The 21630-nt window shown below is 38.6% G+C and overlaps 1 protein-coding gene across 1 annotated transcript in view; it reads left to right on the top strand.

Moving 5' to 3' along the window:
• The window catches only part of SERPINI2 (serpin family I member 2), a 39189-nt gene that overhangs the window by 12589 nt on the left and 4970 nt on the right, over nucleotides 1-21630 (top strand). The window contains exons 5-6 of the mRNA XM_024244754.3: nucleotides 5975-6072; nucleotides 18970-19056. Coding sequence (XP_024100522.1) covers nucleotides 5975-6072; nucleotides 18970-19056 — 185 coding nt within the window. The remainder of the gene's footprint in view (nucleotides 1-5974; nucleotides 6073-18969; nucleotides 19057-21630) is intronic.

Here is a 21630-nt window from a genome sequence, read left to right as displayed (position 1 = left end):
GTAATAAAACTTCCTTTGGTTGAAGGATCTAAAACGTAATTGCTATATGCCAGATTCTTCTCTGTAGAAGGATCATTCTGAAAATATAGTATAAAAATTGTGTGTAATGGCAAAACTGATAATTTAATACATATAAGGTAAATAAACAAGTAACTTTTAACTTTATGAAGTGTTAGCATTTATATTTTAATAGCAAATGTTGTGATTTTATCATCTGACTTAGTTATTCTCCCATCTCACAGATAAGAAAACTGAGGCACTGAGAAGATAAATTGATTGCCATTCAATGAGTATTGACAAAGAAAGATTAGCTCTCGTGTCTATTGGGTCACAGCCTTATTAGTTTGATACTTATTAGAAAGTGTATTTCCTGTTCAAAAACATTGATTGGGATTCTACTGTGGGCAAGAGGCTGGGACAGATGTAAAGCAATAGGTTCCTTATTGATAAGATGGTTACCACCTATTGATAAAATGGAATAGTACAAGATTTGCGCAAGAAATTCACTAAGACGGCCAGGCACGGTGGGTCATGCCTGTAGTCCCAGCACTTTGGGAGGCTGAGGTGGGCGGATCATGAGGTCAGGAGATCGAGACCATCCTGGTTCACATAGTGAAACCGTGTCTGTACTAAAGAAAAAAAAAAAATACAAAAAATTAGCCAGGCGTGGTGGTGGGCGCCTATAGTCCCAGCTACTTGGGAGGCTGAGGCAGGAAAATGGCGTGAACCTGGGAGGTGGAGCTTGCAGTGAGCCCAAATCGTGCCACTGCACTCCAGCCTGGGCGAAAGAGCAAGACTCCATCTCAAAAAAAAAAAAAAAGAAAAAAAAAAAAGAAATTCACTAAGACTACACAGCAATGTACAATAAGTACTAAAAGAATGGTATAATCAGTAAGCATTAGAAGGTTCACAAAAAGGGAGAATGCACAGGAAACAAACTGTAAACAAAGGCTTCATGAAAGAAGGACTTGAGTTGGGTTTTAAAAGAGTTGAAGAATAAATCCTATATGCAATGAAGAATTGTTGAATATGTCCAAGTAAGACAATGAAATGATTAAGTCAGTGTTTTAAAAAGATATATGTAGTAGTCAAAATTGTTCACCCTGGATAACTTGTCTGAAAAATTTCCCTCTTCCTCATTTATCCCCCACCCCTGCCAACGGTCCCTATTTTTCTATATAACTTCTATTTGTCCTTAAAATTAAGTTTGGGTTTTAGAAAGCCTTTCTGATCTCTCCATGCAATATCATACAAGCATCTTCCCTTCTCCCCATTGGGAAAGTTCTCCTAGTACCTTGTGTTTATTTCTGCATAGCAGTTATATTAAAATGAATTGTTTGTCTTCCCCTCTGACCCATAAGCTAGTTGAGGTGAAGAGCTAGGCATGTTTCCTCTCTGTGACTGCAGCAACAAGCATGTGTATGAAAAATAGTAGCTATTCAATGAGCATTTGTTGCTTTAAACTGAGTAGTGGTAATATCCCAGATTTGTTAAAGAGGGAAAGACTAAAGCCTAAAAGATCAGTTAAAAAACCACTGCAGCAACTTGGACATTAAATAAAGAGTGTTTAAAGGGAGCAGCCTCACTGGGAATAGTAAGGAACTGGTGAAGTTATTGAAATGTGTGACTAACTAGATATGGGTTAAGAAGAAATAGGTTGTTTGGGGGTTCCAGGCTCAACTTACCAGAAAATGAGAGGGCTGTGAATTCTTGCTCTTTTGTAGTAGTCCCTACCTGGGCACCATGGACTTCTAGAGAGGTCTAGGATATACTTCCAATATACTTCCAAGGGTCTTTGAAGCCCTGAAATTATTTGCAAGTTTATGCATGTAAGGTTATGTATGTTATTTTCCTTGGGAGAGGCTTTATAGTTCTCACTGAATTTTTGGAAGTCTCGGCCTTTAAACTTGTTAAGCACTACAGTTCTATTCAAAAGTACAGTATTATCTTAATAATAGCCGTAGTCTTTGTGAGAGGTATCATTCTTTAAAAATATTGACTGATGTGGCACCTCACAGTATCTTTTGTCAATTGTTGAAACCAGATTACTGAAAATAATATTGAAGACCCAGAGCCCTGCCACTTTCTTACTATATAACTTTAAGCAAATTACTTTTCTAAGATTTTTCTTATACTGTTAAATGCAGTAATGATAATACATGCCTTAGTGTTGTGAGGATTCCATGAGATAATGTGTATACAATTTTTAGTGCTCAATATTAGCTAAATATTATTTGTATTATTACTCATTTAATTCTAACAGTGGCCATATATTATAATGCCAACATAAAGATCTAGTTTTATGTTAAGGTTACAGACAAGATGGAGGCAGGTAAATACCTTGCCTGTGGTCACACAGCTAATTAATGGCTGAGCCAATACTAGAAGAGGTCAGCCAGATGTCTGAAAACAGGTGACTGTAGGGCAAGCAAGAGAGGGAGCACAGAACAGAACAAGCAGTCAGTGATCGGGTGAGCAGTAGGATGAGAGATCTGGAGTAGCCGTACCAAGGAGACTTTTCAAAAGATGTAACACTTACCACAGGACATAAAGGATCATCTTTTTGCTAGCTATAAATTAATTCTAGGCTTGGTCAGCCTTGGATCTATAAGTGGGTGAATGTAAATTGTGTGTGGGTGGGAGGAAGGCAAGGAAAATAAGACTGGATATGAGAATAGATAGGTTGTGACCAGCTGCAGTAGTGATTACAAAATGTTCATTTACTTTGACCTATTGGACATGGATTAAAAATGGGAATACTAGGCATACATTAAACATTATCCAGATGTTTCATATGTGAAAGTATTTTAAATTCAGCCTGTGAGGTTAATAGATTATTTTAATTATTTTACACACACACACACACACACACACACACACACAGAGGTAATTGATTGGAAAGTGACCAGAATTTACTGTGTACTCACATAACCATCTAGGGCCACCATTGTCAAAGATTGTGTTGTATTTTTCTCCTCATGAGCAACCCTAAGATTTGGTTTGGTTGGTTCCAGCTCTGAACAGTACAAGTGATATGGTTTGGATTTATGTCCCCACCCAAATCTCATGTAAATTGCAATCCCCAGAGTTGGAGATGGGGCCTGGTGGAAGGTAATGGGATCATGGGGGCAAATTTCCCCCTTCAGTGCTGTGCTCATGGTAGAGTTCTCACGAGATTTGGTTGTTCAAAAGTGTGTAGCCCCTGCCCCGTTTCTCTTCCTCCTATTCCAGCCATGTAAGATGTGCCCATTCCTCTTTGCCTTCAGCCATGATTGTAAGTTTCCTGATACCTCCCCGGTGACCAACAAATGCCAGCATCATGCTCCCTGTACAGCCTTTGGAACTGTGAGCCAATTAAACTTGTTTTCTTTATAAATTACCCAGTCTCAGATATTTCTTTTTTCTTTTCTTTTTTTTTTTTTTGAGACTCCTATTTCTTTATAGCAGTGTGAGAATAGCCTAATACACCAAGAATGATTCAAGCCCACTGTACCAAAGCTGGGATTTCAGATGATAACACAAACCCAGAGGGAAATTGATCCAAGACTTTTTTTCATTAAACAAGAACTCTGGGGATAAGGGGAAAGGAAGGGCCAATACCATTCCCCAACAGGGCCTGGAGGCCAGAAGTAGGTCATTCTTAAAACAAAAATTGGGATTGTTTTTCATTTTTCTGCAGCTTTTCCCTATGTGAGATCTGTTTCAACACAATGGTTACATTTGGGAGTGAATTACTCTCTTTTAAACAAATAGATATTATTTGTATATGCTGAAAATTCCATTCATGATTTAGTTGCTAATTGTTTATCTAGCATTTTGCTGCTCATTCTTTTACCTTTTCCTGCTGTTCTTTTGACAATTTTGGAGGAGGATTAAGGAAAAGGGAAAATGAACCACAACTGGGAGAAATATGAAGACTCATAAACTTTGGAAGAGGGACATTATATATATTGACCAATATGGTGGTGTTGAATTACATTTTGATTAGAAGGTAGTGGCAGTTAGCACATTAGCTTTGACTTCAAATAGACCTGAGTTTGAATCATACCTCTGGAACCTACCTTAACCTTGAGCCTGAAAATTAACCTCCTCAGGCTTCTATTTTCTTACACGTTAATGGAAATAATAATGCCGACTTCCTTAGATTTTTGTAAAGATTAAAAACTATAATTTATCTTAAGTATCTAACACATGGCAGTGCTTCTTCACACCTGGCTATTCATGGCTCCAATAATTATGGATAATTAGGAATTGGCTGTAGATTATACTTTCATTAGATGGCTGAATGTGTTTCTATTGCTGTAGGTTTCATTGGACTATATTATGAGCAGGACTGTTACTTAAATGACTCTCCAGTGATAATTAGGCATTATTAGAAGTTGTAATAAGTCTTGCAGTATTCTTGTCATTATCCTAAAATTATTGGACTATTGTAGCCCATTTATAGGTAGATTAGAACATATATTCTCCACCCTTTAAAAGCCCATACTCCATTCAGTTTAAAGACTGTGGTAATAAAAACAGGAAAAAAGCCAACCTCCCAAACCATCATGCTGCATATTATCTTTCTTAGTAGGAAGTTACAAGGAAGAAGGTGAAAGCAGTTGGCATAGAATGAGCTATTTTCTTTGTCAGCTGATTTTAGTGTGCATGATATGTCCATTCCCAGGCAGATAGGGTTCTGAATGAGTTACCATCTTCCAATAAAACATATTATTTTACCAAGAAATAATTTATTCCCAGTAGAGTTCTGCCACAGCATGTTCATTGCTTTGGAGAATTATAATTAAGAAGCTCATTCAGTATTTGCCAATGAAAACAATGATCTAATTAGACTGATTGCCCCACCTAATTTCTAGCTCCAGATGTGGACCTACCTGCTGAATGAACAAGGATCCTTGAGCACTAGTGTATGCATTCTAACTGGAGAGCACAGGGGTCAATGCCCAGAGGGCATAGACAAAGCTCCTCAGTGGGAATTGCCTGGAATTTTGCTGATGTAGGAAATATATATAGCTCCCTGTTTAAGATTATTACACATGTCTTTTCTTTCATAAACCAAGTTTCTGATCTGTATTTAAAATGCAAATTAATGCTTTAAGCATCTATGAAGTCAATAAGTACTAGCTTCCCCCCACCCCCACTTTTATTTAAATGGGAAAGTGAGGTTCAGTGATTGCTTTTGACTTGGAATCATAGAAGATCAGTGGCTGAGAAAATCTTTTGGGATTATCTGGTTAAGTTCCCTTTTCACAGGTGAGGCAAATTAAGGCACAGACAGGTGAGCCAGACACTAGTCTCCTAACTTATGGCTCAGTGTTGGAAGCACTGGCTAGCTCCTTTTTTTTTTCCCTCTCCTGTAATTTTTGTCTTTTATTTCCTTTGAAAGAAATCTGGTTCCCCTTCCTTTATCCTTTTATAGGGCCTATTCAGAAGATATTAGGCCTGTCCATAAACTGAAGAACATCTCATTGACTGTGACAATGGGAGAGATGAATGATGGGTTATAACTATTTCTCTGTTCCTTAATAGCTAACAATCTTCTCCAAGGACTGTGGACTCCTGTTCCCTGCTCATCATGTCAAGGGCATCTGCCAGGAACCATCTTTGATGGTGTAAAAATCTTGAATACATAAGAGGGAAATTTTAGACTTGTTAGAAAGAAGCCAAGCAATTGAGACCTTAGATAGAACTTAGAATTCTCACCTAGTTTTGTTGGGTAATTGTTACTTCCAAAAAAAAATGCAATTTCTGTTCCCTCTTTCCTCCAACCATTTATCTGGGAAGCAAGTTATTGGCAACCCAGAGCTGATTGTTGGAGCTGGGGAAAATGGTGTGAAATGTGAGAAAATGTAATTGAGATAATAAAAACAAAAGATTTTACAATATATTATCCTCCAAGTCATCCATTAAAAAATTGATAGTAAAAATGTGCAGTGTTTCAAGACTTTTTTTCTTTTTCTTTCAATAACAGATTTAAAGTAGAACAAAAAGTAGACTTCAAAGACGTTTTGTATTCTTTGAACATAACCGAGATATTTAGTGGTGGCTGCGACCTTTCTGGAATAACAGGTAGTATAATAAATAATTCTTATATTATGATGTTAATTTGTTTTGTTAGGACTACATTAACTAGCTGAGCTTAAAACTGAAAGAGCATTCAGCTCTGATAAATTTACGCACAGTGAATAAATGTCATAGTCATCTTGAGCTGTCTGTAAACAAGCACTTTATGTTTAAGTAGTTTTTCTTAATGAAAGCCAAAAAGCATTTTAGAATGTTAGATAAGCACTCTGGCTATACTTCTAATAAAACCACATAAGTAAAAGTATTATATGGGTTTTCATTTCTGCCCTGTTTGGATCTCCTCATCTGAGTAATGGGAATTACAACTTTGAGTCTCTCATCTAAGCAGAGCTAATACAACTCTTATAAACCAATTTGCAAATGTTAATTCACTAATATGAGAACACATGAAATAGTCATCCATAAGCTGCTGGATGATGAACACAATCAAGAAATTGTAACGCTACAGCTTGCAGATTTAGCAACAGTCTTTTGGGCTGACAACATATCTGAGAAGATGGAGATCTTATGCTAACTTGCACTGGGGGAATCCTGCATGGTTAACACGTTCACTTGTACAACAAAGCCAAGATAGTCTGAATTCTTTGAGTCTCAGTGGTACTGACTTGTTCAAAAATAACTAGGTAAAAAAAATGGATGAAGAGAGCCAATTCATCCCAAGTTACTTACCCTCTTTTAAATTCAGTCTTCTGTTCTATAAAAAGGGGCCTAAGCTTGTCTGTCTGATGGGGTTGTATATCATAACATGAAATAGTGCAGAAATGTTTTATGTATTTATTTCTATATAGCTATCTGGGCTTTGGAAACGTGTTGTTAATTTAGTCATCACCCATCAATTATGTGGGCAAATGAACAGAATGAAAAACTTTCCTGATGGAGGAGGTGAATGAGGTCAGAAATATATTATCACCTTCACACATGGTGTAGCTACTCGTTCTCACACTGACAGATAGATCTGACTTCTCTGACAATTTTGTCAGCACTAGGTATGAGATGGTCAACATTAAATACTGCAATAGGATGCTCTGTAAGTGTGCCCTGAGACACAACCACTTCTTCAACCTTCAATGATCCAAACTATTTTTCATGCATTTCCTTTTCTTAAACTTCTTTCCAGCCATAGGGAGATCACTCAATATGCCTCACACACTGAATTCAAACAGCCATTTGTTCTGCAAATTCCCAGCAATTTGTGACTTATTATTATTATTATTATTATTATACTTTAAGTTTTGGGGTAAATGTGCACAATATGCAGGTTAGTTACGTATGTATACATGTGCCATGCTGGTGTGCTGCACCCATTAACTCGTCATTTAGCATTAGGTATATCTCCTAATGCTATCCCTCCCCCCTCCCCCCCACCCCACGACAGTCCCCAGAATGTGATGTTCCCCTTCCTGTGTCCATGTGTTCTCATTGTTCAATTCCCATCTATGAGTGAGAACATGCAGTGTTTGGTTTTTTGTCCTTGTGATAGTTTACTGAGAATGATGGCTTCCAATTTCATCCATGTCTCTACAAAGGACATGAACTCATCATTTTTTATGGCTGCATAGTATTCCATGGTGTATATGTGCCACATTTTCTTAATCCAGTCTACCATTGTTGGACATTTGGGTTGGTTCCAAGTCTTTGCTATTGTGAATAGTGCCGCAATAAATATAACGTGTGCATGTGTCTTTATGGCAGCATAATTTATAGTCCTTTGGGTATATACCCAGTAATGGGATGGCTGGGTCAAATGGTATTTCTACTTCTAGATCCCTGAGGAATCACTACACTGACTTCCACAATGGTTGAACTAGTTTACAGTCCCACCAACAGTGTAAAAGTGTTCCTATTTCTCCACATCCTCTCCAGCATCTGTTGTTTCCTGACTTTTTAATGATTGCCATTCTAACTGATGTGAGATGGTATCTCATTGTGGTTTTGATTTGCATTTCTCTGATGGCCAGTGATGATAAGCATTTTTTCATGTGTCTTTTGGCTGCATAAATATCTTCTTTTGAGAAGTGTCTGTTCATACCCTTTGCCCACTTTTTGATGGGTTGTTTGTTTTTTTCTTGTAAATTTGTTGGAGTTCATCGTAGATTCTGGATATTAGCCCTTTGTCAGATGAGTAGGTTGCGAAAATTTTCTCCCATTTTGTAGGTTGCCTGTTCACTCTGATGGTAGTTTCTTTTGCTGTGCAGAAGCTCTTTAGTTTAATTAGATCCAATTTGTCAATTTTGGCTTTTGATGGCATTGTTTTTGGTGTTTTAGACACGAAGTCCTTGCCCATGCCTATGTCCTGAATGGTAATGCCTAGGTTTTCTTCTAGGGTTTTTATGGTTTTAGGTCTAACGTTTAAGTCTTTAATCTATCTTGAATTAATTTTTGTATAAGATGTAAGGAAGGGATCCAGTTTCAGCTTTCTACATATGGCTAGCCAGTTTTCCTAGCACCATTTATTAAATAGGGAATCCTTTCCCCGTTGCTTGTTTTTCTCAGGTTTGTCAAGGATCAGATAGTTGTAGATATGTGGCATTATTTCTGAGGGCTCTGTTCTGTTCCATTGATCTATATCTCTGTTTTGGTACCAGTACCATGCTGTTTTGGTTACTGTAGCCTTGGAGTATAGTTTGAAGTCAGGTAGTGTGATGCCTCCAGCTTTGTTCTTTTGGCTTAGGATTGACTTGGCAATGGGGGCTCTTTTTTGGTTCCATATGAACCTTGAAGTAGTTTTTTCCAATTCTGTGAAGAAAGTCTTTGGTAGCTTGATGGGGATGGCATTGAATCTATAAATTACCTTGGGAAGTATGGCCATTTTCATGATATTGATTCTTCCTACCCATGAGCATGGAATGTTCTTCCATTTGTTTGTATCCTCTTTTATTTCATTGAGCAGTGGTTTGTAGTTCTCCTTGAAGAGGTCCTTCACATCCTTTGTAAGTTGGATTCCTAAGTATTTTATTCTCTTTGAAGCAATTGTGAATGGGAGTTCACTCATGATTTGGCTCTCTGTTTGTTATTGGTGTATAAGAATGCTTGTGATTTTTGTACATTGATTTTGTATCCTGAGACTTTGCTGAAGTTGCTTATCAGCTTAGGGAGATTTTGGGCTGAGATGATGGGGTTTTCTAGATATACAATCATGTCATCTGCAAACAGGGACAATTTGACTTCCTCTTTTCCTAATTGAATACCCTTTATTTCCTTCTCCTGCCTAATTGCCCTAGCCAGAACTTCCAGCACTATGTTGAATAGGAGTGGTGAGAGAGGGCATCCCTGTCTTGTGCCAGTTTTCAAAGGGAATGCTTCCAGTTTTTGCCCATTCAGTATGATATTGGCTGTGGGTTTGTCATAGATAGCTCTTCTTATTTTGAGATACGTCCCATTGATACCTAATTTCTTGAGAGTTTGTAGCATGAAGGGTTGTTGAATTTTGTCAAAGGCCTTTTCTGCATCTATTGAGATAATCATGTGGTTTTTGTCTTTGTTTCTGTTTATATGCTGGATTACGTTTATTGATTTGTGTATATTGAACCAGCCTTGCATCCCAGGGATGAAGCCCACTTGATCATGGTGGATAAGCTTTTTGATGTGCTGCTGGATTCGGTTTGCCAGTATTTTATTGAGGATTTTTGCATCAATATTCATCAAGGATATTGGTCTAAAATTCTCTTTTTTGGTTGTGTCTCTGCCCGGCTTTGGTATCAGGATGATGCTGGCCTCATAAAATGAGTTAGGGAGGATTCCCTCTTTTTCTATTGATTGGAATAGTTTCAGAAGGAATGGTACCAGTTCCTCCTTGTACCTCTGGTAGAATTCGGCTGTGAATCCATCTGGTCCTGGACTCTTTTTGGTTGGTAAGCTATTGATTATTGCCACAATTTCAGCTCCTGTTATTGGTCTATTCAGAGATTCAACTTCTTCCTGGTTTAGTCTTGGGAGAGTGTATGTGTTGAGGAATTTATCCATTTCTTCTAGATTTTCTCATTTATTTGTGTAGAGGTGTTTGTAGTATTCTCTGATGGTAATTTGTATTTCTGTGGGATCGGTGGTGATATCCCCTTTATCATTTTTTATTGCATCTATTTGATTCTTCTCTCTTTTCTTCTTTATTAGTCTTGCTAGCAGTCTATCAATTTTGTTGATCCTTTCAAAAAACAAGCTCCTGGATTCATTAATTTTTTGAAGGGTTTTTTTGGTCTCTATTTCCTTCAGTTCTGCTCTGATTTTTGTTATTTCTTGCCTTCTGCTAGCTTTTGAATGTGTTTGCTCTTGCTTTTCTAGTTCTTTTAATTGTGATGTTAGGGTGTCAATTTTGGATCTTTTCTGCTTTCTCTTGTGGGCATTTAGTGCTATAAATTTCCCTCTACACACTGCTTTGAATGCGTCCCAGAGATTCTGGTATGTTGTGTCTTGGTTCTCGTTGGTTTCAAAGAACATCTTTATTTCTGCCTTCATTTCGTTATGTACCCAGTAGTCATTCAGGAGCAGGTTGTTCAGTTTCCATGTAGTTGAGCGGTTTTGAGTGAGTTTCTTAATCCTGAGTTCTAGTTTGATTGCACTGTGGTCTGAGAGACAGTTTGTTATAATTTCTGTTCTTTTACATTAAAAAAGTCTCCCGTTACAGGCAGATTTTTAAATAAAATACTTCCAAAATGTTTCATAAAAGGCTTTATTTAAGAAAATAACCCAGTGCAGAAAAGAATAAATGTCCAGCATTTTCTGTTCTTTCCCTCTTGAGTTACCTATTTGAGCTGTTTTAACCATTTTGGTTCTGTCTTATTGCCTAGAATAGAATAGTCATAGCCAATGCTGATACCCCTGCTGGTAGCTAGGAGCACAGTAAATTCTCTGCTATCTCTACTTATCATTTGTACAATAAACATTCACTAAAGGCTACTATGAAGCAGCCCAACACTAGTCTTATGGGACATCTGTGTGAAAGGGACACTACCTTATATTTATATAGTTCACAAGTTTTGAATGAAATGTTTTTATAGAGTTATTTTGGAAACTGTTAGAAAATATTTGACTTCTCACTCAGTTACTACTCCTTGTATAACCTGTAGTAAAATATTTAACCTTTCTGAGTGTAAGCATTCTAATCTGTTAAGTGAGATAATATAGTGACTGGGGAAATAAATAAAAGAATGTATGTAAATCATCTAGTTTAACATTTGGCGCATAGTTAAATATAAAACAGCAAGTGGGAGCTCTGGTCTACAGCTCCCAGCGTGAGCAATGCAGAAGACGAGTGATTTCTGCATTTCCATCTGAGGTACCGTGTTCATCTCACTAGGGAGTGCCAGACAGTGGGTGCAGGTCAGTGGGTGAGTGCATCGTGCACCAGCCGAAGCAGGGGCGAGGCATTGCCTCACTCGGGAAGCTCAAGGGGTCAGGGAGTTCCCTTTCCAGGGGTGACAGACGGCACCTGGAAAATCGGGGCACTCCCACCCGAATACTGTGCTTTTCCGATGGGCTTAGGAAACGGTGCACCAGGAGATTATAGCCCACACATGGCTCAGAGGGTCCTACACCCACGGAGTCTCGCTGATTGCTAGCACAGCAGTCTGAGATCCAACAGCAAGGCGGCAGCGAGGCTGGGGGAGGGGCACCTGCCATTGCCCAGGCTCGCTTAGGTAAACAAAGCAGCCAGGAAGCTTGAACTGGGTGGAGCCCACCACAGCTCAAGGAGGCCTGCCTGCCTCTTTAGGCTCCACCTCTGGGGGCAGGGCACAGACAAACAAAAAGACAGCAGTAACCTCTGCAGACTTAAATGTCCCTGTCTGACAGCTTTGAGGAGAGCAGTGGTTTTCCCAGCACGCAGCTGGAGATCTGAGAACGGGCAGACTGCCTCCTCAAGTGGGTCCCTGACCCCTGACCCCCGAGCAGCCTAACTGGGAGGCACCCCCCAGCAGGGGCAGACTGACATCTCACATGGCTGGCCGGGTACTCCAACAGACCTGCAGCTGAGGGTCCTGTCTGTTAGAAGGAAAACTAACAGAAAGGACATCCACACCAAAAACCCATCTGTACATCACCATCATCAAAGACCAAAAGTAGATAAAACCACAAAGATGGGGAAAAAACAGAGCAGAAAAACTGGAAACTCTAAAAAGTAGAGCGCCTCTCCTCCTCCAAAGGAATGCAGTTCCTCACCAGCAACAGAACAAAGCTGGACGGAGAATGACTTTGACGAGCTGAGAGAACAAGGCTTCAGACGATCAAATTACTCTGAGCTACGGGAGGATATACAAACCAAAGGCAAAGAAGTTGAAAACTTTGAAAAAAATTTAGAAGAATGTATAACTAGAATAACCAATACAGAGAAGTGCTTAAAGGAGCTGATGGAGCTGAAAACCAAGGCTCGAGAACTACGTGAAGAATGCAGAAGCCTCAGGAGCCGATGCGATCAATTGGAAGAAAGGGTATCAGCCCTGGAAGATGAAATGAATGAAATGAAGCGAGAAGGGAAGTTTAGAGAAAAAAGAATAAAAAGAAACGAGCAAAGCCTCCAAGAAATGTGGGACTATGTGAAAAGACCAAATCTACGTCTGATTGGTGTACCTGAAAGTGACGGGGAGAATGGAAGCAAGTTGGAAAACACTCTGCAGGATATTATCCAGGAGAACTTCCCCAATCTAGCAAGGCAGGCCAACATTCAGATTCAGGAAATACAGAGAACGCCACAAAGGTACTCCTCGAGAAGAGCAACTCCAAAACACATAATTGTCAGATTCACCAAAGTTGAAATGAAGGAAAAAATGTTAAGGGCAGCCAGAGAGAAAGGTCGGGTTACCCTCAAAGGGAAGCCCATCAGACTAACAGCGGATCTGTTGGCAGAAACCCTACAAGCCAGAAGAGAGTGGGGGCCAATATTCAACATTCTTAAAGGAAAGAATTTTCAACCCACAATTTCATATCCAGCCAAACTAAGCTTCATAAGTGAAGGAGAAATAAAATACTTTACAGACAAGCAAATGCTGAGAGATTTTGTCACCACCAGGCCTGCCCTAAAAGAGCTCCTGAAGGAAGCGCTAAACATGGAAAGGCACAAACGGTACCAGCCACTGCAAAATCATGCCAAAATGTAAAGACCATCGAGACTAGGAAGGGACTGCATCAACTAACGAGCAAAATAACCAGCTAACATCATAATGACAGGATCAAATTCACACATAACAATATTAACTTTAAATGTAAATGGACTAAATGCTCCAATTAAAAGACACAGACTGGCAAATTGGATAAAGAGTCAAGACCCATCAGTGTGCTGTATTCAGGAAACCCATCTCACGTGCAGAGACACACATAGGCTCAAAATAAAAGGATGGAGGAAGATCTACCAAGCAAATGGAAAACAAGAAAAGGCAGGGGTTGCAATCCTAGTCTCTGATAAAACAGACTTTAAACCAACAAAATCAAAAGAGACAAAGAAGGCCACTACATAATGGTAAAGGGATTAATTCAACAAGAAGAGCTAACTATCCTAAATATATATGCACCCAATACAGGAGCACCCAGATTCATAAAGCAAGTCCTGAGTGACCTACAAAGAGACTTAGACTCCCACACATTAATAATGGGAGACTTTAACACCCCACTGTCAACATTAGACAGATCAACGAGACAGAAAGTCAACAAGGATACCCAGGAATTGAACTCAGCTCTGCGCCAAGCGGACCTAATAGACATCTACAGAACTCTCCACCCCAAATCAACAGAATATACATTTTTTTCAGCACCATACCACACCTATTCCAAAATTGACCACATACTTGGAAGTAAAGCTCTCCTCAGTAAATGTAAAAGAACAGAAATTATAACAAACTATCTCTCAGATCACAGTGCAATCAAGCTAGAACTCAGGATTAAGAATCTCACTCAAAACTGCTCAACTACATGGAAACTGAACAACCTGCTCCTGAATGACTACTGGGTACATAACGAAATGAAGGCAGAAATAAAGATGTTCTTTGAAACCAACGAGAACCAAGACACAACATACCAGAATCTCTGGGATGCATTCAAAGCAGTGTGTAGAGGGAAATTTATAGCACTAAATGCCCACAAGAGAAAGCAGGAAAGATCCAAAATTGACACCCTAACATCACAATTAAAAGAACTAGAAAAGCAAGAGCAAACACATTCAAAAGCTAGCAGAAGGCAAGAGATAACTAAAATCAGAGCAGGACTGAAGGAAATAGAGACACAAAAAACCCTTCAAAAAATTAATGAATCCAGGAGCTGGTTTTTTGAAAGGATCAGCAAAATTGATAGACCACTAGCAAGATTAATAAAGAAGAAAAGAGAGAAGAATCAAATAGATGCAATAAAAAATGATAAAGGGGATATCACCACCGATCCCACAGAAATACAAACTACCATCAGAGAATACTACAAACACCTCTACGCAAATAAACTAGAAAATCTAGAAGAAATGGATAAATTCCTCAACACATACACTCTCCCAAGACTAAACCAGGAAGAAGTTGAATCTCTGAATAGACCAATAACAGGAGCTGAAATTGTGGCAATAATCAATAGCTTACCAACCAAAAAAAGTCCAGGACCAGATGGGTTCACAGCCGAATTCTACCAGAGGTACAAGGAGGAACTGGTACCATTCCTTCTGAAACTATTCCAATCAATAGAAAAAGAGGGAATCCTCCCTAACTCATTTTATGAGGCCAGCATCATCCTGATACCAAAGCCGGGCAGAGACACAACCAAAAAAGAGAATTTTCGACCAATATCCTTCATGAATATTGATGCAAAAATCCTCAATAAAATACTGGCAAACCAAATCCAGCAGCACATCAAAAAGCTTATCCACCATAATCAAGTGGGCTTCATCCCTGGGATGCAAGGCTGGTTCAATATACGCAAATCAATAAATGTAATCCAGCATATAAACAGAACCAAAGACAAAAACCACATGATTATCTCAATAGATGCAGAAAAGGCCTTTGACAAAATTCAACAACGCTTCATGCTAAAAACTCTCAAGAAATTAGGTATTGATAGGACATATCTCAAAATAATAAGAGCTATCTATGACAAACTCACAGCCAATATCATACTGAATGGGCAAAAACTGGAAGCATTCCCTTTGAAAACTGGCACAAGACAGGGATGCCCTCTCTCACCACTCCTATTCAACATAGTGTTGGAAGTTCTGGCCAGGGCAATTAGGCAGGAGAAGGAAATCAAGGGTATTCACTTAGGAAAAGAGGAAGTCAAATTGTCCCTGTTTGCAGACGACATGATTGTATATCTAGAAAACCCCATTGTCTCAGCCCAAAATCTCATTAAGCTGATAAGCAACTTCAGCAAAGTCTCAGGATAAAAAATCAATGTACAAAAATCACAAGCATTCTTATACACTGATAACAGACAAACAGAGAGCCAAATCATGAGTGAACTCCCATTCACAATTGCTTCAAAGAGAATAAAATACCTAGGAATCCAACTTACAAGGGATGTGAAGGACCTCTTCAAGGAGAACTACAAAGCACTGTTCAAGGAAATAAAAGAGGATACAAACAAATGGAAGAACATTCCATGCTCATGGGTAGGAAGAATCAATATCGTGAAAATGGCCATACTTCCCAAGGTAATTTATAGATTCAATGCCATCCCCATCAAGCTACCAATGACTTTCTTCACAGAATTGGAAAAAACTACTTCAAGGTTCATATGGAACCAAAAAAGAGCCCCCATTGCCAAGTCAATCCTAAGCCAAAAGAACAAAGCTGGAGGCATCACACTACCTGACTTCAAACTATACTCTAAGGCTACAGTAACCAAAACAGCATGGTACTGGTACCAAAACAGAGATATAGATCAATGGAACAGAACAGAGCCATCAGAAATAACGCCACATATCTACAACTATCTGATCTTTGAGAAACCTGAGAAAAACAAGCAACGGGGAAAGGATTCCCTATTTAATAAATGGTGCTGGGAAAACTGGCTAGCCATATGTAGAAAGCTGAAACTGGATCCCTTCCTTACACCTTATACAAAAATCAATTCAAGATGGATTAAAGACTTAAAAGTTAGACCTAAAACCATAAAAACCCTAGAAGAAAACCTAGGCATTACCATTCAGGACATAGGCATGGGCAAGGACTTCATGTCTAAAACACCAAAAGCAATGGCAACAAAAGCCAAAATTGACAAATGGGATCTAATTAAACTAAAGAGCTTCTGCACAGCAAAAGAAACTACCATCAGAGTGAACAGAGAACCTACAAAATAGGAGAAAATTTTCACAACCTACTCATCTGACAAAGGGCTAATATCCAGAATTTACAATGAACGCAAACAAATTTACAAGATAAAAACAAACAACCCCATCAAAAAGTGGGCGAAGGACACGAACAGACACTTCTCAAAAGAAGACATTTATGCAGCCAAAAAACACATGAAAAAATGCTCACCATCACTGGCCATCAGAGAAATGCAAATCAAAACTACAATGAGATAGCATCTCACACCAGTTAGAATGGCAACTATTAAAAAGTCAGGAAACAAGAGGTGCTGGAGAGGATGTGGAGAAATAGGAACACTTTTACACTGTTGGTAGGACTGTAAACTAGTTCAACCATTGTGGAAGTCAGTGTGGCGATTCCTCAGGGATCTAGAACTAGAAATTCCATTCGACCCAGCCATCCCATTACTGGGTATATACCCAAAGGACTATAAATCATGCTGCTATAAAGACACATGCACACGTATGTTTATTGCGGCATTATTCACAATAGGAAAGACTTGGAACCAACCCAAATGTCCAACAATGATAGACTGGATTAAGAAAATGTGGCACATATACACTATGGAATACTATGCAGCCATCAAAAATGATGAGTTCATGTCCTTTGTAGGGAGATGGATGAAATTGGAAATCATCATTCTCAGTAAACTATCGCAAGAACAAAAAACCAAACACCGCATATTCTCACTCATAGGTGGGAATTGAACAATGAGAACACATGGACACAGGAAGGGGAACATCACACTTCGGGGACTGTTGTGGGGTGGGGGGAGGGGGGAGGGATAGCATTGGGAGATATACCTAATGCTAGATGACGAGTTAGTGGGTGCAGCGCACCAGCATGGCACATGTATTCATATGTAACTAACCTGCACATTGCGCACACGTACCATAAAACCTAAAGTATAATAATAAAAAAAAAACAAAACAGCAAGTGGGAAAAGTATCACATTAATATTACTTGCACATCTAGCAAATGTATTGTTTTCTTGTTCTCTTAATTTAATAACAACGTTCTTAGAATTCTCATTTAAAAATTAAGAGAAATAATGATTATGAAGGTATAATGAATGAGTTTGTAGAGTCCACATTCTTACTTCTAATCTATCATATTTCAGGGCCTGTTCTTTTCCTAACACTGGGTTTTGTCTGCAGTGAGATGGAACAAAGGAGACTAAGTGGTTTAGTCTAATAGCCAGGGAGTCATTTGGGCTGGTGCCATTGCTAAACTGGGTGAAATTCTTCACTCCTTCCTAACCTGCTTTTTGGTCTTTCCTCTTGGTGTTGGCCACTAGGTCATTCCCTCTGTGTTTATTTGTCTTATTCCAGGCAATCCTGGGAGAAGAAGATGCTTATTTGCCGGACCTTGAGAGAACATTCTCTTGCATTTCAGTTAATTCACACTAATAGTGTGGATGCCCATTTCTCTCCACTTTACAGGTTTCTATCACTAGACATACTCAGATGCATTGACCTATTTATTATTGACTTATATATTACAAATATTTATTGCAAGCCAATTATGAGCCAGGCAGTTTTCTAGAGCATGCTTCCTTTGTCCTCTGAGGAACATTGTTAGATCTATCTTGTCTTGCAAGGCCAGTTTGACATGGCTTCTGGGCTCCCGGCTTCACTTCTTCCTTCTTGAGGAGACTATACTTGCACGTCACCCTACCAGAAACGCTTCATGTATACATCAGTTCCACCAAGGGGAGAAAAATGAGCATTCACTCTCAGCTCATATCCACACCAGAACAAAACGTTTTAAGACACGATCTTATGCTGAAAATTTTAACAGGTTTTAAAGTGTATCTCTGAAGTGATTTTGTAACAGGTGACACAGAAGTTCCTTAGAATTTCATAGCTTCCCCAGATTTGAAGGCAAGTACATTTTATTTTAAACTAAGATCAAAACTCAATACAGAATATAAAAGGCACTTTGGCTTTGAGGTTAAATATATAGGGTGGGATTAATTCAAATCTGGAAAGCCTCTTTCATTCTGTCTATAGACAATGGCTAAGGGAGGAAAAGCTCTCTGTCCCTTCAAATATTTCACTTAGTTGGATACCTGATTTGAGGCTTACATCATTTACCTTTTATATCACAGAAAAACTTGATCTCTCTATCTCTGTATATATGTCATCTCTGGAAGAGCTAAACCTAAGTCACCTTTATCTGTAGCAAATTGACTAAATAGGAAAAAGTTCATTTATTTATTTCCTTGCCTTTGATCATTTGAAAATGTAATGATGCTGGGTGTGGTGGCTCACACCTGTAATCCCAGAACTTTGGGAGGTCAAGGCAGGTGGATCACCTGAGGTCAGGAGTTCGGGCAGCCTGGCCAACATGCCGAAACCCCATCTCTACTAAAAATACAAAAATTAGCTGGGTGTGGTGGCAGGAGCCTATACGCCCAACTACTTGGGAGGCTGAGATGGTAGAATCATTTGAATCTGGGAGGCAGAAGTTGCAGTGAGCTGAGATCGTCAGCCTGGGTGACAGAGAAGACTCCATCTCAAAAAAAAAAGGTAATTAATCTGGGATCTAATAGGTAATGGCTTTTGATTTTAACTCTTAAATACACTTTTGTGTATTTTTTTTTAACCAGATTCATCTGAAGTGTATGTTTCCCAAGTCATGCAAAAAGTTTTCTTTGAGATAAACGAAGATGGCAGTGAAGCTGCAACATCAACTGGTAGGGTGAATGATTTCTGGCCAAGCCAGAAGGAAAGATGGGGAGAGGATGAACATTACCGTGCTGACCCTTTTGAAGTATTGTAATCTTCTTTTTCTCTTCTGCTGTCTAATACACTTCAGGAGGAAAAAAAGGAAATGGTTGCATACACTGTTCATATTTCTCTTCAGTCACAGCATGATACAAAAAGGAAGGGAAGGGGTTTGATTAGGAGTTGAGGCCTATCTACTGATATTTGCTCACTTGCGAATTAGATTACCTGTGAATTAGCAGATAGGACTTGTGGAGAAAACTTTAGGGCTCAAATATAAAATCATTATTTTTTAGGAATGCTAACCCTTACATAATTTTTTATTTCATTCTTTCACTACACCAAGTTAGTCCCCACTTTGCTAATTTGATTCTTGTTATTATGTCTGTGGCAGTGGCTCTCAAACTTAACCTGCACATAAAAAATCACCTGGGAAGCTTTAAAAACTCCTGTGCCCAGTCAGTCGGGCGCGGTGGCTCACGCCTGTAATCCCAGCACTTCGGGAGGCCGAGGCGGGCGGATCATGAGGTCAGGAGATTGAGACCATCATGACTAACGCGGTGAAACCCCGTCTCTACTAAAAATACAAAAAATTAGCCGGGCGTGGTGGCGGGCGTCTGTAGTCCCAGCTACTCGGGAGGCTGAGGCAGGAGAATGGCGTGAACCCGGGAGGCGGAGCTTGCAGTGAGCCGAGATTGCGCCACTGCACTCCAGCCTGGGTGACAGAGCGAGACTGCGTCTCAAACAAAACAAAACAAAACTCCTATGCCCAGTCCACACCCCAAAATAATTAAATCAGTATTTTTGGAAGTGAAATCCAGACTCCAAAATTTTCTTAGGTTTTCCTAAGCGATACCAATGTGCATCGAAGAACCAGTGCTCCATAGTGGTTTGCAGCTTGCCTTTTTTATTACAAATGTAGTGCATAGACCAACAATAGCACCACTTGGGAACTTGTTAGAAATGCAAAATCTCAGATCCAAACCCTAGACCGACTGAATCAGAATCTGTATTTTGCAAGATCACTAGGAAATTCGTATGTATATTCTAGTTTGAGAATCACTCTTCTAGGCCATATTTCCTTGAACAAATGACATTTTAAATAGCATCTGTGCTGCATATAAATAATGCTTGAAAAATAATTAGAAAAAAGCCCTAAAATCAATTATAAATGGACAAGCAACTTTAATGAAATCCTTGTAAGTCTATTTTAATTCCTCATGCTATTTGGATTTTAATCAATATTTAAAAGGTATTTATCATTTAAATGTCTTACTGATAAATATAGAAAAATTGACATTCATTTATTAATTTCTTGATTAATTTGCAATGCTGCATTGGGCCAATGGATTTTGACATCTGGATGAAACACACTGTACTCCATTACAATTTTGTCATCTCCTGAAGGATTTTTGCATTGCTGTGCTCAAGGAACTCGGATTGTAGGGGATGAGCTATATTAATCTTTAAAGAAGTCAAAAGGTTATATTTGGATGAAATCGCTGGATCATGTAGACAAATTTTCCAGCTGCTTTCAAACAGTACTGAGAGAGTCCTTATAGATTATTGTTTGATCTCATTATATTGGTGAAGAAACAGGCCCAGCAATGTAAAGTGGCTTACCTGAGGCCATATTATTGATTGACAGCAGAATTTGAACACAACTCATGTTCCCTGACTTTAAGTTCAGAGCTCTTTATGTTATTGCCCACTGTCTGTCATTTTAAGTCTAAAATTTTCTAGGATTCTGTAACAATCATTAAGAGAAGGTAGATGAATCAACAGTAAAACTCCTCAGAATAGTCAGCCTGGGTATTTTGACTTTCAGAAATCCACTCAGGGACTGCTTAAAAGCAAAAAAAGTCCAAGTATTCACTGTAAATGGGAATAGGAGTAAAACTGACCTTGCTTTTGGATTTATCTTAATAATTCAGACATGAGCCTATATTCACTGGTTATTTGGGTATACCCTTGATATTCTGGATAGGAGAGTGCCAATCATGTTATCATACTAAGATTATATTTGACTGTTTTATAATTCTAATGATACATAGTGATTTTATTTTTCCTGGGGTCTGAAAATAACAGTACAAAATAATTATATTATTGGGAAATACAGTATCTGAATTAAGCATAAAACATTTAATCTAGATAGGAAAAATATCTAATTTTTTATATTTTCCCATTCTAAATATTGACAAATACTGTAATGGAGCAACATAATATAAATTAACATAGAAAGTAATTTTTAAGGCAGCAAATTTCTGCTTCAAATCTCATAATAAAAATCTCACACACATTCACTGCACAAATCCTAAAAGCTCTGAGCTCACAGAATAATTTTGAAAGAGTAAGTAAAAAAAAAAATTAATTTGAGCTCAGATGTGATTACCACAAACCCGAAGTATAAAACCGAAGTGCAAACATACCTAAATAGGAATTAGGAATTACAAACATTGTAGAAATAAATCATATAATGCAAATAAAAAGTGAACAGAAAATTACTGTTTAAAAGATAAATTTTTTCAACTGCTTTCACTAAA

Source organism: Pongo abelii, chromosome 2, assembly GCF_028885655.2.
Source record: "Pongo abelii isolate AG06213 chromosome 2, NHGRI_mPonAbe1-v2.0_pri, whole genome shotgun sequence".
Lineage (NCBI taxonomy): Eukaryota > Metazoa > Chordata > Mammalia > Primates > Hominidae > Pongo > Pongo abelii.
Note: the sequence above shows the minus strand (reverse complement) of the source record. Positions and strands in the feature narration are given on the sequence as shown.